Raw genomic sequence first — 16,049 nt, 5'->3', positions numbered from 1 at the left:
CGATTTTTAACGAATAGAAAATGATTGGGACTATTTGGTATACCCAGAGGAATGTAGCAGTCAACACCCCCGGTAATTTATTACTCCGCGGGATGTATTAATCAATGAGTGGCTTCAGCTGGATATGTTACATGTGAAGAAATCTATGGACGCTCTTCCTCGCTGAACTGAGACCGTGCCTCGAGGTATGTTTATAGTGAACTAGCTAACCCGGAAATGCTTCGCAATTGCCAAATAATATAGTAATTGAATATACATCCTAATCTCCTTCTGCCCTCCCACTTCTCTTTGTCCCTCTCTTCGTTTCCCTTCTCTATGTCCATTTTTCCTCCCCCCGCTCTGTCTATCTCCTCTTCCTTCCCCTCTGACCCTGAGCCTCATTCATTTCTATTGCGAATTCATATTCCGCCGATAAGACATATAATACACAACTATTCTGTTTGCTGTGAAACCTGACTGCGATAAAGACAGCAAAATTATGCATTGTCGTGTAAACAATTATTAAAAAATATTTGTATGATGAGAAAAAATACGTATGGGAGAAACAGTTTGTCTTTCTGTGAGAACGAAAAAAAAAACCATACACTTTCACAGAAGAGCACAGCATAGGATTGTGATTCGCGAAATCGATTTCAAAAGGAAACCTGCACAATGTTTTTTAAAAAATATGTTTCCCATACTTGTCCGGATGTCTATTAGAGTATCGTGTAAATGTTTAAAGTAATTCGGTCGAGCACTTCTCGATATTTTGGCAACTAGGTTTCTCTTTATGTGTTACATATATATCCATATACTAAAAACATTTGTAGCCCCTGTCCTTCCGATTGTTTGTTAGAGTATCCTGTAAAATTTGAAGTAAATTGGTCGAGAAGTTTTGGAGATTTTTGGTAAAAACTTTTCCGCTTTGTATATTACATATATATTTGTATGTTATATATATTAAAAAGTATGTGTCCTATGTTTGCCCAATTGTTTATTAGAGTATCTGCAGAAATCGGAAGTAAATCGGCCGAGAACTTTTCGAGACTGTTTCCAACAGGGTTGCTCCCTTATATATTACATATTATATAGTTATATATTAAAAAAGTATGACCTATGTCTCTCCGAAAGTTCAATAGAGTATCGTGTAAAAATCTGAAGTAAATAGGTCAAGAACTTCTCGAGATTTTTGCCAACCACGTTGCCCTTTTTACAGTACATATTTATTTGAATACAATATTTATTAAAAGATGTAGCATACGTCCGTCTGAATGTTTATTACAGTATCGTACGAAAATATGAAGTAAATTAGTGAAGAATTTTTATAACACATATATTAAAAGAATGTGAAGTCAGCGTCTGTCTATACATTTGTCAGAGTATCGTGTAAAATTTGAAGTAAACCGGTCTAGAAATTTTCGAGATTTTCGGTAATAATCTTATGCTACAATTTGTCTTCATTTATAAGTATATACGAGGGTTGGACTTAAATAGTGGCAGCTATTTATTCACAACCGATACAAAAAGTTACATGTTTGCACCTGTTACTGTCCTTCAAAGTAGTCACCAGCGTTGTGTAGAACCCGTTGCCAGCGATGTGGAAGGCGTAATATACCGTTAGCAGAGCCTGTTCCGTTGATGGTGCGAATGGAGCGGTTTACTGCCTGTCGAATCTCTGGAACAGTTCTGAAGCGAATGCCACGAAGTGGTTTCTTCATCTTCGGAATCAAATCAAAGTCACAAGGACTTAGGTCCAGGGAGTATGGTGGATGATACAATACTTCTCAGTCCCATCGACCAAACAGAGCAGCCACAGCTTGCGCTGTATGCGCCCGTGGATTGTCGTGCAAAATGATGGATGGGTTGCGCAGAAAGTGTTACCGCTTCTTTCTCAGGTGATGCTCCAAAAACGAACAGTAATATTGAGCACTGACGCTGTGTCACGGAGGAACGTATTACGTTAGCATAACACTATCACAGTCGTACACGAGAATCACCATAACTTTCAGCATACTGGGACTCTGACGCAATTCGACTTTCGCGGCGACCCATAATGACGCCATTCGTTTAGGCTCCTACGACGTGGCCTATGATTCATCCAGTGTTACGATACGGCATAAGAAATCCTCTCCTTTTCGCTCATAGAACTCTAAGTGCGTCTGAGCGCCGTCGTAACGCATCCATTTCTGCATTTCCGTCAATTGATGCGGAACCCATCGTGATGAATTTTTTGCATGCCCAGGCGATCCTTCAGGATGCGAAGCACAGTCGTATGCGCTAATCCTATTTCGTGGGCGAGCTCAGGAATCGTATGGCGTCGTTCACTGTCCAATAAAAAGGCAACAGCATGCACTTCTTCGTCAGAGACGCTAGGACGACCTGACCGATGCATGGCTGCCAGTTTGCCGACCTTCGTTGAAGGCTTTACCCAACGTGCCACTGTTCTGTGCGGCAATGCCGATTCCCCGCACGCCTCTTGAAGACCTTTATGACACTGTTGTGCTGTACGACCTCTGGCACATTCAATCTTGATCCAATTCCGTTGTTCCTGTTCGAAAACATAGTGACACCGTAACGTTAAACCGCTCGCTCACAAGTGACGGTGTTTCCCTCTACTGTGCGCACGCCGGTGAGGTAAGGTAGGTATGTCAACAAAGTGTGCTATCAGCGACAATAGTAGATTCCATTGCATAATATCTCCACAACAGTGTTGCCACTATTTATGTTCCAACCAACGTACATGTAACGTCGAGTGTTTGGGAGGCCATCCCTCGTTACATACGTCTGACGAAGTAGGCTGGGAAAACTGGTAAAACAGGACAGTCGGCGAAATGTGGCGGAACTACCATCAGATTTTGATGGTGAGCAGAGTACAAGTCTGTCTGAACACACAGTGCACAGGGCATTCCTAACGAACGGTCTCCGCAGCAGACGACTCATGCAGGTGCCAGTGTTAACACCACGACATCGGCAAATGGGTACGTGACCACAGGCACTGGACGTTGGAGCAATGGCAGACTGTTGCATGGTTTGATGAATGCCGATACCTTCTTCATATTGCATATGGGAGGCCGCGAATTCGTCGTCTTCCAAGGGAACGGCTCCTTGACACTTGTACTGCGGTACAGAGACGAGTTGGCAGCGGCTTCATTATGCTCTGGGTAACAGTCACGCTGGCATCCATGGATCCAGTGCAGCTCGCCAAGGCACCATGACGGCCAAGGAGTATCGTACACTTGCAGACCACGTACAATCCTTCATGACGGTCATATTTCCCGACAGCAGTGGCCTTTTCTTACCACGAAAATGGGCAATGTCACAAGGCCAGGTACGTGATAGAGGGGTTAGAGAAACACAGTGGGAAGTTCCAGTTGATGTGCTAGCTCCACATCTCAAAAATGGTTCAAATGGCTCTGAGCACTATGGGACTTAACATGAGGTCATCAGTCCCCTAGAACTTAGAACTACTTAAACCTGACTAACCTAAGAACATCACACACATCCATGCCCGAGGCAGGATTCGAACCTGCGACCGCAGCGGTCGCGCGGGTCCAGACAGAAGCGCCTAGAGCCGCTCGGCCACTCCGGCCGGTGCTCCTCATCTCGCCAGATCTCAACCCGACCGAACACATCTGGGATGTGACTGAACGTAACGTCGAAGTTGAAATTTCGAGGAATTCGGTGTGTGCGCAGATGAGGTGCCAGCTCCCTCCAACGACCTACCAAGGCTTCATTGCTTCCATGGCACGACGCGTCGCCTCTGTTATCCGTGCCATAGGGGGACATACCAGTTGTTAGGTAGGTGGTCATAATGTTCTGTCTGGTCAGTGTGTACATGTGTCCGTATGTAATCTATGTACACCCGAAAATTTATCGGAGTATCGTGTAAGAATTTGAAGTAAACCGCTCAATAACTTTTCGACATTTTTGTTAACAACTTTAAACTACGACCTGTCTTTGTATGGATAACAGGAATGACAGTTCGTCATGAGAGTATTGTATTAATATCTGCAAACGGGACGCAGTTTAGGTCCTACGTCGTTGCACTCCTCATCCACAGGCGATTACAGAGATCTGGCTGAGTCCTGCCTCGTAAATGAGCCGGTAGCTTGTGACAGCGGTTACGCAACTCCCTTGCACGTAACTGCGTGTGATTGGCCGGCGCTCTCCCCGAGTGAAAGCGCCCGCGAAGCCTTGGTGACTAGGCTCCTTCCCGCCTCCGTTACGCCCCGGCAGACCGGTTCCGGTCGCAGCGTGGAGGAAAGCGATGATTTACCTACCGTAGGCGTGGCTGCGCGGGCCACGGTCGGTGGAGGTGTGAAGACGACACGCGGCCAGGCGGGCGTAGCAGCTGTAGGAAGGTGTGCAAGCTGCAATCCGTCGGCCACTCTCTCACCAGTTGTACATTCCACTCATGTCCAGTCGGGCTCCTACTTCGTATTCCTAGCGATTGTCCAATTCTTCAAGGGTTCCGCACCGAGCGAGGTGGCGCGTGGCGCGGCGGTGAGAAACTGGTCTCGCATTCCGGAGGTTGGTGGGTCAATCCCTTTCGAGCCATCCTGATTCAGGTTTTCCATGATTTTCCTGAATTACATCAAAACACTAATCATCATTATAAAGTCAAGGCTTTCACGACCGGATCACACTGCTTCTGGTAAACCTTCAGGGTATAAGGTCCACGAAACTCTTCTGTTCCTAACGTTTCGCCCTGAAATGCACTGGACATATCCAGAGGCGTTGCTCCTCAGTTGATCCAGCGCAGTTCTGGATGAAACATTAGGGACAGAAGAGTTTCGCGGACAACGACTTTATACACCAAAAGGTTTACCAGCAACTAATCATCATTCCTTCCGAGGTCCACTTAAGGGTAGTCCGCTATTTCGTGATTTGCAAATTATTATTACTGATTTTAACTTTGTGGCCGGAAGCTCTACCAGCCACCACTGTCCGTTCCGTTCAGTCAAGGGGGAAACGTCGTATGCAGCATGGGTCAGTGAATCCCGCGAACTTTATCCTGTGTGTTATCGTAATTTAAAGGTTTGTGTGCCGTATTAATTGAGAGGCGGAGATCAGGAACTAGCCCGTTATTTGCCTGAAGGAACGTCGTAAACTGTTTGATAACCACACTCGGGCTACCAGGTGTATCACACTACTGTTTAATTATTAGTTCAACGCGCGGACTGCATCCAAGACTGTCTTGTAAGGAAAGTCTGGGCATGCGAAAAATTCATAACCTTGGGTTCCGCATGAATAGACAGAAATGCTGAAATGGATGTGTTACGACGACGCTCACACTGTCTTCAAGATGCGGTACACGACTGTATCATTATTCTAAACAGTGACAGTTTGTCTTTATTACAGCAATGAAAGAAGTACTACTTTTGGCTAGATCCGTTATGTGCTCATTATCTCGTTTTCTCTTTCCTTTATTTTGCAGTAGATTTATTAACAGAACATTTTAGTCTCTTCAATTAGAAATCTATGGCCACAACTTATCAACTGCTGTACCGTGTAATTAACCAGTTAACAATCGACAGAAAACGTTTTTACACGAATGAGATTTTGCTTGTGGTAGAGACGTGAGTGATTTGAGAAACTTTTTAAAGAAGTTTGTAGTCCAACACATAAACATTGAGTGCAAGGCGAACCAAAGACTGCATTTTATCGGCAGAACACTTCGAAGATGCAACAAAACTACTAAGGAGACTTTCTACACTAAATTTGTTCTCCTCTTCTGTAACAGTGCTGGGCAGCATGTGATCCTTACCAGATTCAATTAATATAGGACTTCAAAAAAAAGTGAAAGAAGGGCGGCTTCTTTCATATTATGGCAGCATATGTTATAGAATGTCACTGACACGATAAGGAATCTGGCGTAGCAATTATTAAAACAAAAGAGTTTTACGTTGCAGCGATCTTTTACACGAAATTTCAATTACTAATTTTCTCCTCCAAATGCCAAAATATGTCGTTGACCCCCAACCATGCAGGTAGAAATGACCATCGTAATAAATGAAGAGAAATCAGAGCTCGCACGAGAAGATGTAGCTGTTAATTCTTCTCATCGTCAGATGCTATTCAAGAGTCAAACTGTCGAAAAATATTCTGTAACTGTTTGTATGAAACCTCTGCCAGATACGTGTTAACTCCATAGTAATCATGCAGGTGTAAATACAGATGTAGATGTAGAATGTCTTCCTTTCATTTCCTTCGAGTCTTGTAACTGCAATTTCTGTACAAATTGTAGATTACATTTCACTCATCCCTTCATTTTTCGGACTTGCATCCTGGACAAGTTTTCTTCCGATATTTCAGTTGTGAACCTTATAGCCGCAACATAAGCAGAAGATGTGTTGATATTTAAAATATATCGTTTATTTTGTCTTCTCAGTTGCACTGGTTTCGATCAAAATTGATCATTTTCAGATCGATGTGGCTGTGTAAGCAACCTGGTGTATCCATATGCAAGTACAAATCAAAATACAATACTCTGATGGATAAGACGAGTTGCTTGCGCATCGGTCTAAAGATGATCAACTCTGATTGAAAATAGTCAGAAGAAAAGTGTACATCTACGACGACAAAATAAACGATAATTTTTACATACCAACAGAGTTGCGCAATCTCTGGAGAGGACTATGTCGGTAGTAGTGAAAGAAGCATTGGTGTTCCGGATGTGCGCCTGAGAAATCATGAAATACAGGTTTTTGAACGCCTCTTTCGTAACAGACTCTCGGATGGCATCATAGAACACCTTCCACCAGAACAAGCAGGAATCACACAAGGCCACAGTTGCTGTGACCAAGAACTGACACTAACGTTGTACACAGATGCCGAACAGAAGCTAAAAATATGCGCAGTATTCCTGTACCTCACATTACCGTATGACCCGGTCTTGATGGAGGGGGCATCTATAAATAGCCAGGAGTTATATTTTTTCAAACAACGGCACGGACAATACAGAATTTTCTCAGTAACAGATCTTTTCAGGGCGTACTTGATGGGAATATGATGCAACAGCAGAATGATCAACAACGAACCATGCCTCCTGTTCATGCTCTACGCAAGGTGTCCAAGGGGGAATCGTAAGTTTTCAGGGATATGGCAGGAACGATCTAACGACGCAAAATGGTCTACTACAAACGGCCTCTAAAATTCATAAGAGCTATGAGCACTTGTTCTGCAGAAGAGGTGTTTCACAGTAGCGAAAGTGAACAAGTGATCTTAGTTCATAACATACGTATTTCAGAGCCCATGTTTATTGGACTTTTTCCTTGATTTGGTCCATGCTACCACCTCTCAGAATAGGATGGCAAAGAGCTTGCAGTAGGAGAGACTTTTTTTCACAATGTCGAAGATGAAGAAGCGCTTATAGCACTTAAGCTATTCATTTTGGAGCCCGAGTTTACTAGACGTTTTTGCTTCGAATGATCGTCTCTGAATATTGACCAGTCCACCTAGGGCATCCCGTATTGCCGATCTCTCTGCCACGGAGGGACAAAAGTTTTCTTGTGCGGATGAATAGCCTTGCCCGCTGGGGACCAATTTCATGCTGCCACAGAATTAAGCCGAAAATAGTGGACGTGACTAAACTGGGTGCGCACTGGGCATGGCAAGCTTTAAGTTTACTAGCTTATTTTTGGTATTAAAGAAAAGTGATGTAAGCTCTGTTTTCAGTTGATGTGTGATACTTCATACTTGTAAGAAGTTCTGTGTACAATCGGTGTAATCTTTCCTAGGTAATACCATTGTCTTGGTGTAGCATTCTAAGAGAAGCTAGTGAGTGAGTGAGTCGGATGTTGGTTATGCTATGAGTGGTCTGGAAATAGCTTCACGGCACAGAGATAAAGATACAGAGAATGATCAATTTTGGAAGTATGACTTGGTAAAAATTGATCTGAGAAGGAAAAATTTCCAGGTACTGTTGTTGGTGCACTGTTTGCTTGCGCGTAATTTATGATGTGTTTGGATAACAGAAAGCTTTAGTAGAATTTTCCTTTATTGGTTTGCGTTAGTTAGATCCACTGTTTAGAATATTAAGGAATGTTATCTCTTCACATCACTTGCACTCAAGTTATAGATTTATCATTCCTTTACAATTTCAGAATTTAATTTTATTCTTTAAAAATGTTTAGTTTCTTTTCAATCATTTAACAAGTTTAAATTGTACCACCGTCTCCTCACGAAGGTTCATTTCCATATTATATATGTTGCCGCATTGCACTGAACGGAACACAGGGGCTAAAACTGAAGCATGATTTGCTTAGAACATTGCACTACCTTGTATTGCGCTACACAAGGCTTTCTTTCTTGCTAGGCTGCGTTTATTATGCTCATAACTTTGAGGGGCACCAAGTTTCCGTTGGCCCGGATAACCATGCCAGCTAAGACCAGTTTTGCATTTCTGTCGAGATAGATAATTGAAAGTTATCTTTCCATTTCAAAATTATCATCAGGTTCAGTTTACATAAAGTATAGTTACAGTTCTTACAGAGCGGAGTTGCATTTGCGTATTATTCTATGTTTGGAACTTATTTCAGTCAAATTGTACACATAAATTCACAGGGAATTTTTAGAGAAACAGTTTGATTATTTATTCTTTGAAAATTCGATCTGTAATTGTATGTAGCATTTTTATTCTATTAGTTTTGTGTACTGAATTTGCAAGTCGCTTATTGTGACGTCACATCTTGTATCACTATTCATTGCGCTGTACAATACAGAGTTTCACAGGACAGCTCATTTCTGTTTATAGTTTTGGTCTTCAAATTAATTTGGTCGAAGTTAATAGCAATAGAAGTATAATGTTATACAGTTTCAGACACATGGTGACTCATTCTATTGACTCATTATTATTTTGTAAATACTCCACTTCTATTGTTCGGGACAACAACGAAGACACACAAAGTTTTAGACAGGAAACCAGTCCAGATTTAGCTCGCAACAAATAAACTTTTCTTATGTAGAAAAGTTACAAAGTGCGCAGATCCACTACATAAATGAGAAGAAACGCACTGTCAAGACTCTGACTGTGGCGCTTCGAGACAGTCCATGCAGCATCTTCGTAGCAAATGACCTTTGCACTCTTATAAAGGAAACTTGGCGGACTTCCTGAAGACAGTTGCATCGATGCTAGAATCGACTGAGCTTGTTGACGTTGACATATAATTTCTGTTATGTCTATACTATTTGTGAAGATTGTATTTTACATTTTTATGTAGTTCCTGGGTATTATACCTGTATCCCTGATTACGTATAAAGCCACATACGCTGAAGAAATAAATAGAAGTTGGCACTCACTGAAGCTGCCACCGTGACGGCATTTACCTTTTTCGTCCTTACGGAGAGCGCTGGCCGCGCATCGCAGCACGCCATGCTGAGTTGTGTCGCCGTTGCAGGGGTGCGCGAGCTGCACATCCCACCCCTGGAGCCGCTGTCTCTGCCGGAGGTGGACCTGCAGCAGGACGCTCCCGCCCTCACGTACCGCGCCAGGCTCACCGGCATTCAGCTCTACGGCCTCTCCGACTACGTCTTCAGCAACGTCAGGTACGTGATCCAAGCCGCGCTCTCGCTGCCGCTGGCATGTTAGCAAATGATTTCTCCACCGATGACCTCAAGCGTTAAGCTGCGCGTTTAGTTAACTCAGGCGTAACTAGGATAAGCGACACCTAGGACAGCTTTGACTTTTCGCCGTCCTTCCCTTCCTTTGTACCACTTCTTCTTGTCCTGTCACCTTTTTTAGTTCTCATCTCATTTCTCTTTCCGTCCGACCTTGTTAGTTTTATACAGGTTGTAAATTTTAGGTTGAGAGACTAACTCGAAAAAAATAAGCTTCAAACGAAAAAATTTGTAGAATCCAAAGTTGATTATTTTCGAAGGGGACATCCCGCCACCCCAGACCCCTGGGAATTGGGGCGGGAGGCAACTTTCAAATTTCAAATGGGAACCCCCATTTTTTATTGTAGAATCAGATTCTACATAAAAAACTACGTATATTTTGTCTTACACAATTGTTTTGATTCTTGGTAGCTGGCGCTGTAATTCAAGAAAATCTATGTTCTCTTTTTTGCGATAAATAAAATGAATAATTAAATTAAAATAAATAATTAAAAGTTGTGTAGCCTCATGACCACGAAACAAACAAAACTTATCCGAATCTACGGAAAAAATAATATTTGGGTCAACATTTGTAAAACTCTAATTCCTCTCTCTCAAACCCCACGCTATGGGGAGAGAGGGAGAATTTTAGTTTTAGCGAATCAAAATTTACGAAGTAAATAAGTACTTTTTATTTATCCGTAACTATTTTCCACACAAAAATGAGAACATGGATTTTTTTGAATTACAGCGCCAAATACCAAGAATTAGAACAAATGTTTAAGACAAAATGTACGTCGTTTTTTATGTAGAATCTGATTCTGCAATAAAAAATGGGGGTTTCCATTTGAAATTTTAAAGTTGTCTCCCGTCCCACCCCCAGGGGGCTGGGGTGGCGGGCTAATTTTAGCACTAGCAGATGTCCCCCTCGAAAATAATCAACTTTGTATTCTACACATTTTTTAGTGTGAAGCTTATTTTTCGAGTTATTCTGGTTTGTCAACTTAAAATTTACACTCTGTATATCTGAATGCGTTAATAAAGCAACATAGAATTGTATGTGCTTTCCATTAACTGTTGGGTATTTTAGGCAAGGCATATTTTAAGTTTGAAACTATATGGTTACCAGTTTCCACAACATCCCCATCCACCGCAAAAAAGGGTCAAACCTGTAAGCTGTTACGAAAGTGCAATCAGTCGATCCTTAAATACACTCTAAGACAAAGGTAACGACGCACCACGAAGGAATTATGCGAATGGAACGGAAGTTGGTATATGTAATGTACATACAGAGATAAACAAGCGATTACAATTTCAGAATAATTGGGGGATTTGTTGAAGAGAAAGAGCTTAATTCAGCAAGTCAATTTGTTAGTCTGCCTCTGGCCATTATGCAAGCAGTTATTCGGCTTGGCATTGATTGACAGTTGTTGGATGTCCTCCTGAGGGATATTGTACCAAATTATGTCCAACTGGCGCGTTACATCGTCAAAATCCCGATCTGGTTGGAGAGCCCTGCTCATAGTGCTCCTAACGTCCTCGGTTGGGGAGAATTCGGCGACCTCGCTGGCCAAAGTCAGGGTTTGGCAAGCACGAAGGCAAGCTGTAAAATCTCTCGGTGTCTGCGGAAGGTCATTATCTTGCTGAAATTTAAGCCCAAGATGGCTTGCCATAACGCGCAAGAAAACTGGGAGACGGTGTACTGCTGTGCTACAAAGGTGCTGCGGATGACATCCAAAGCGGACCTGCTATGAAAAGAAATGGCACCCCAGATCTTCTGGTTTTCGGGCTGCATAGCGGGAGACGGACTGATATCCTACCGCTGTCCAGGACGTTTCCAAATACGTTTTTGGTGTTCATCGGGGCCTGGTATCTCATTCACTGGACTGAAATTGTCTTCAGTGATGAGACCCGCCCCGATGACCCGCGAAGGCGTGTCTGGGGAAGCCTTGGACAGCAGTGGGATACCAACTTGACTGTCTCCCACGCTGTAGCTCGATAACCAGGAGTGATGGTTTGGGGTGCCATTTATTTTCACAGCAGGTCCCCTTTGGTTGTCGACCGCGGCACCCTTATGACATAGCCCTTCATGGCAAGCCATCCTGAGCTTAAACTTCAGCAAGATTATGCCCATCCATACACGGCGAGGATTTCTACTGCTTGTTTTGGTGCTTTCCAAACTCTACGTTGGTCAGCAATGTCGTCGGATGTCTCCCCAATTGAGAAAGTTCGGAGCATTATGGGCAGAGCTTTCCAACCAGCCCGGGACTTTGACGATCAAACGCGCCAACTGGACAGAATTTGGAACGATGTCCCGCAGGAGGATATCTGACAACTCTGAAAATCAATGGAAAGTGAGATAACAGCTTCCATAAGAGCCAGAGGTGGACCAAGACGTTATTGCTTGCTCAGTTTATCAAGCTCTTTCTCTTGAATAAATCATCCACTTTTTGTGAAACTGTAATCTTTTGTTTATCTCTAAATCAACGTTACATGTGGAATACATACACCAATTTCCATCCCTTTTTTTGTCCTAGAGTGTAATTCACTACTGGAATAAAACCACGGAAAAAGCCCTTGAAATGGCAACAAAATATCCTTTCATGATATTGTGGAGTACAGAATATATGTCAACAATTTAAGGTGAGCTGAAAACGAATATCGTCATCAGAAGAGCGCAAAAGAAGTGTTTAAGTTCTTTATTATAGGAGAAATCCGATATGCGTTACTGCTGTTTTGTGGTGAAGAGTTGTCCTTAAAAAGTAAGAACGCAGTAGTAAGAAATGTTATTTTGTATTGTAAAATGTACTACAAGAAGCCAATGGTGAAGGACGAACGGCAGTAGGTAGTTGTCAAATGTGACTAATCTTGTAGAAAGGAAGCATCAGAGCCCAAAAGCCAGTAGGTTTTCTAAGATTAAATGTACGTTTACTCGGTATAATGTGAGGAAGCGCCGGAGAGCTGAAAGCACGCGTTGTAACTATTATGCAACTATTTCAACATCCGAAGTATCTTCCAGACTAAAGTTACCCCGAATCTTAACAATAATATTTCTTGATCACAGTACTGTTAGCTGTTTCTCCTCTCAGGTCTTCAAAACGTAGAATGTTATGCTCGTATGTTGTGATTACTAGAAAATACATGTTCGCATGGCCAATGAAAATAGCGTTTAGAAATTTCAGATGGCAACTATACAAGCGAAGAACCATCGTTGTCATTCACGACTTAATCGGCAGAAGACAGTCCACGGTAACAGATGATTGAGATCGTGATGTACTGATACAACCAGTAAAGCATCGTGTCTTAGAAAGGAGGTAAAATAAGTTCTATTGCATTCCCATTGCAACCTCGCACTCACTGCAGACATCAGCTTCTCGAGTATTAACATACCTTCACTTTTTGCAACATCGGCGCGCATCACAGTCTCTCTCTCCCTCTCTACTTCTGAGTCGTAAGGATGATGGTGTCACTGCCGCTAGAACACAGTTTTTCTTGTGGTACAATTCATTTCCTTATTACGAGATGTTTGTGCCTCTATCTTCTAATAAAGAAATGCGGACTACGACTGCCTCGGTAATAAGCTTACTGGCTCTAACCAGAACTTAGCATTAAACTGGGGTTTCAATGGAAGGTGTAAAGCAATCTCGCAGTGTAGTGGAGTTTTAAGAGAGATGCAGCACTCTTCATGCATTTATCGTCTTAAAAATAATCGCACTTGGAAACAAAACACCGCTTACTGATGACGTGAACACTTCCTAGACAGATAAATATTACCAAGAAGAAGAAGACGGAACGATTACAGTTTGATATCTCTGGGAGCAATATATTGCACTAAAGAGAGTAATTTGGTTTACTTCTGTTCTGTGTCGGGTCACAGTGATTAGAATCGCAGTGTCCAAGATTTAGCTGGATGAACTATTAGGTACAACTAAAATCATCTTGTGATATTCAATCTCATGAACACTGATTTTCTCTTGCAGTTCCTAGTGGGCGGTTGATTGTTATGGATTCTTGATGACAAACCCTACATCACTCCAGACGTTTTTTATTAAGGATATATTTGGCAACTCTGTTCGGTACAGCGCCTGAAAGAGAACACGTCGAGATGGCACTGTTATGAGGACGAGACTTGTCCAATAGAAACAGACCACTAATGTGGACAGTTAGAAACGTTCGGATCGTCAGACAAGGAAAATATTGTTATTTTGGCACTTTCCACGTTGTATCCGTTCGTTGACCATTGTTAACAGCACGGAAGAGGGTGGAGTTGTTGCGAAGTGGCATCCGTGGCTACCTATAACACGTCTTTCGAATGAAACATCCCATTAATTTTATCTTATGAAATGCATTCGAAAATTGTGAATACTTTAGTAAACACAGTCGTGGTCGCATATAAGTCGTTACTTTTTGTTTGTGGATGATCATTTTCGATTTAATACAGAGATCATCATCTGATCTTACATTCCATGGTGACATTTCGTGGAACAATATTCCAGAAAAATTTAATTGCGAATACGATTGTACAATGGCTATAGGATTCACTACCAACATATGAAAATTTGTGCAGGACCGGAAAATACATGCATGTCCGATGGAACATTCCACAGAACTATACAGACACAGTAAAATACAAACACTGCCAAAGCAAGGCTATCTGACAATCGTAAACTGTATGCGAACACTAGGCAACGTAGGCACTAGAAAATCTGGAATTTTGGGTCAGTCCTGGAGGCGTGCGAGGATGGCTGAGCTGGTAGCAATATCTTACCTAAAGCGGAAAATACGGGTTCGAGTCCTAGTGCGGTCTCAATTTCAATATGTTACTAGTAAATCGTATAACTGTTGTGCAGTCATATTCGTAATTTTCGGATGCATTCATAATGTAATACGGCTGTCATCAGCAGTTTCTGTTCCTTCGGACTTGCATGAGTGTCCGAAGGAACATTGCATCGAATTATACAGACACAGCTCTACTGAGATTTATCTTCAACTCACTGTGAAGTAAGGTAACAGAAAAAGTCATCATTAAGACCCATTTAGATAAGTGGCTGAATAGTATCACACAGAACTGATACGAGGTACTAATCGGTAGATTAATATCTCTAAAGTTTGTTTCCTTATAACTTAAATCAAGAAATGAAATAAAAGAAATTCGTAGCGATTGTACTATTATTAAAGTTAACTAGCAGGTCAGATGATGATTTACAAGCCTAAGTGTAAGGAACTGAGTAAAGACGGATTTTCGCTGCCCTTGTTGCAGAGCGGATGTGGACCACGGCGTGCTGACTGGCTCCCTGCGGCTGCCGCGGCTGCGCCTGGAGGCCGGCTACCACATCGACGGCACCGTGCTGCAGCGGCGCATTAGGGGCAGTGGCTCGCTCACGGCCAACATCAGTGAGTACTGTCCTGCTGCCACTATACATTCTACAGAATCTAAGTGTAGTGTGTATTCTTCACGCTTTGGTTAATGTGCGCTTACTTATTCGTTTAGCTGTTTTCATTTTTAAAATTTCCTTTTATTTTCGTATGTTATGGGCCTGTATAAACAGAATTTCCGCTTCGGCTTCTATGTTACTTTTCATTGTCAAACATAATTATTAGACAAACTGCTAAAACGTACAAAAACTTAAAATCGCTCTGGAGGTTCTGATACCTCTGATATCTCAATATTGATTTTGAGCTTCATTTCATAATTTGTTGCCAATGGCACATGTTGTGAAAGGGAAAGGAGGAAGCAGACAAGCGAATACACATTACGCAAATAATCTCTCCCCCTTGATCCAAATGTGTGCTGTATTTTGTTATTTTGAGCTTCCAAAGATTGCTTAAACGAAATGTTTCATGAAAGTATACATCTACTGGTCCAGTAACCAAGTCAGTATGAATATCCGTACCGTGCGTATTTCTGTATTAACTGTATGTGAAATTAGCTTTTACGCATGTCATACTGAAGTTTCTCATTATTCGAATTGTTTAATAGTTCTCGTTAAACACATTAACGATCAGACTCACCTTAACGTCATATTTAGCACACCAGCATTACAGGAGGTTTTGAACAGCCCTGCTACAAACGAAGACTACATGGGTAGATCGATTAACTGATGAGGAGGTACTCAGTCGAATTGGAGAAGAAAGGAAATTTATGTCAAAAACTATGTAAAAGAAGAACTCGGTTGATACGGCGTTTCCTGAGACATCCAGTAATCGTAAGTTTGGTAGGGGGGGGGGGAGGTGGGGTGTAGAAACTGTAGAGGAAGATCAAGGGATGAATTCAATACACATTACAATGACATACAGTTAATGGAGGCTATATTTGCACTATCTAAACTCAATGAAAATTAATCCCGCTATTCTGTACGCCAAGACACATGGAATCCCATTAACTTTTACAAAAATAATGGGGAATTGGCATTCGTTAGTACTCATAACTTTTTTTTTCACAAATTGGCGCAGCACTCTGCAGTCATGAAGAT

The 16,049-nt window shown here is 42.1% G+C and overlaps 1 protein-coding gene across 1 annotated transcript in view; it reads left to right on the top strand.

Annotated features, from left to right (window-relative positions):
• LOC124595328 overlaps nt 1–16,049 on the top strand; it is a 55,293-nt gene that overhangs the window by 29,194 nt on the left and 10,050 nt on the right. The window contains exons 3-4 of the mRNA XM_047134030.1: nt 9,378–9,525; nt 14,837–14,970. Of these exons, the coding sequence (XP_046989986.1) occupies nt 9,378–9,525; nt 14,837–14,970 (282 nt within the window). The remainder of the gene's footprint in view (nt 1–9,377; nt 9,526–14,836; nt 14,971–16,049) is intronic.

This window comes from Schistocerca americana, chromosome 2 (assembly GCF_021461395.2).
Source record: "Schistocerca americana isolate TAMUIC-IGC-003095 chromosome 2, iqSchAmer2.1, whole genome shotgun sequence".
NCBI lineage: Eukaryota > Metazoa > Arthropoda > Insecta > Orthoptera > Acrididae > Schistocerca > Schistocerca americana.
The sequence above is the reverse complement of the archived record's forward strand: the minus strand, read 5'-3'. Positions and strand labels throughout refer to the sequence as shown.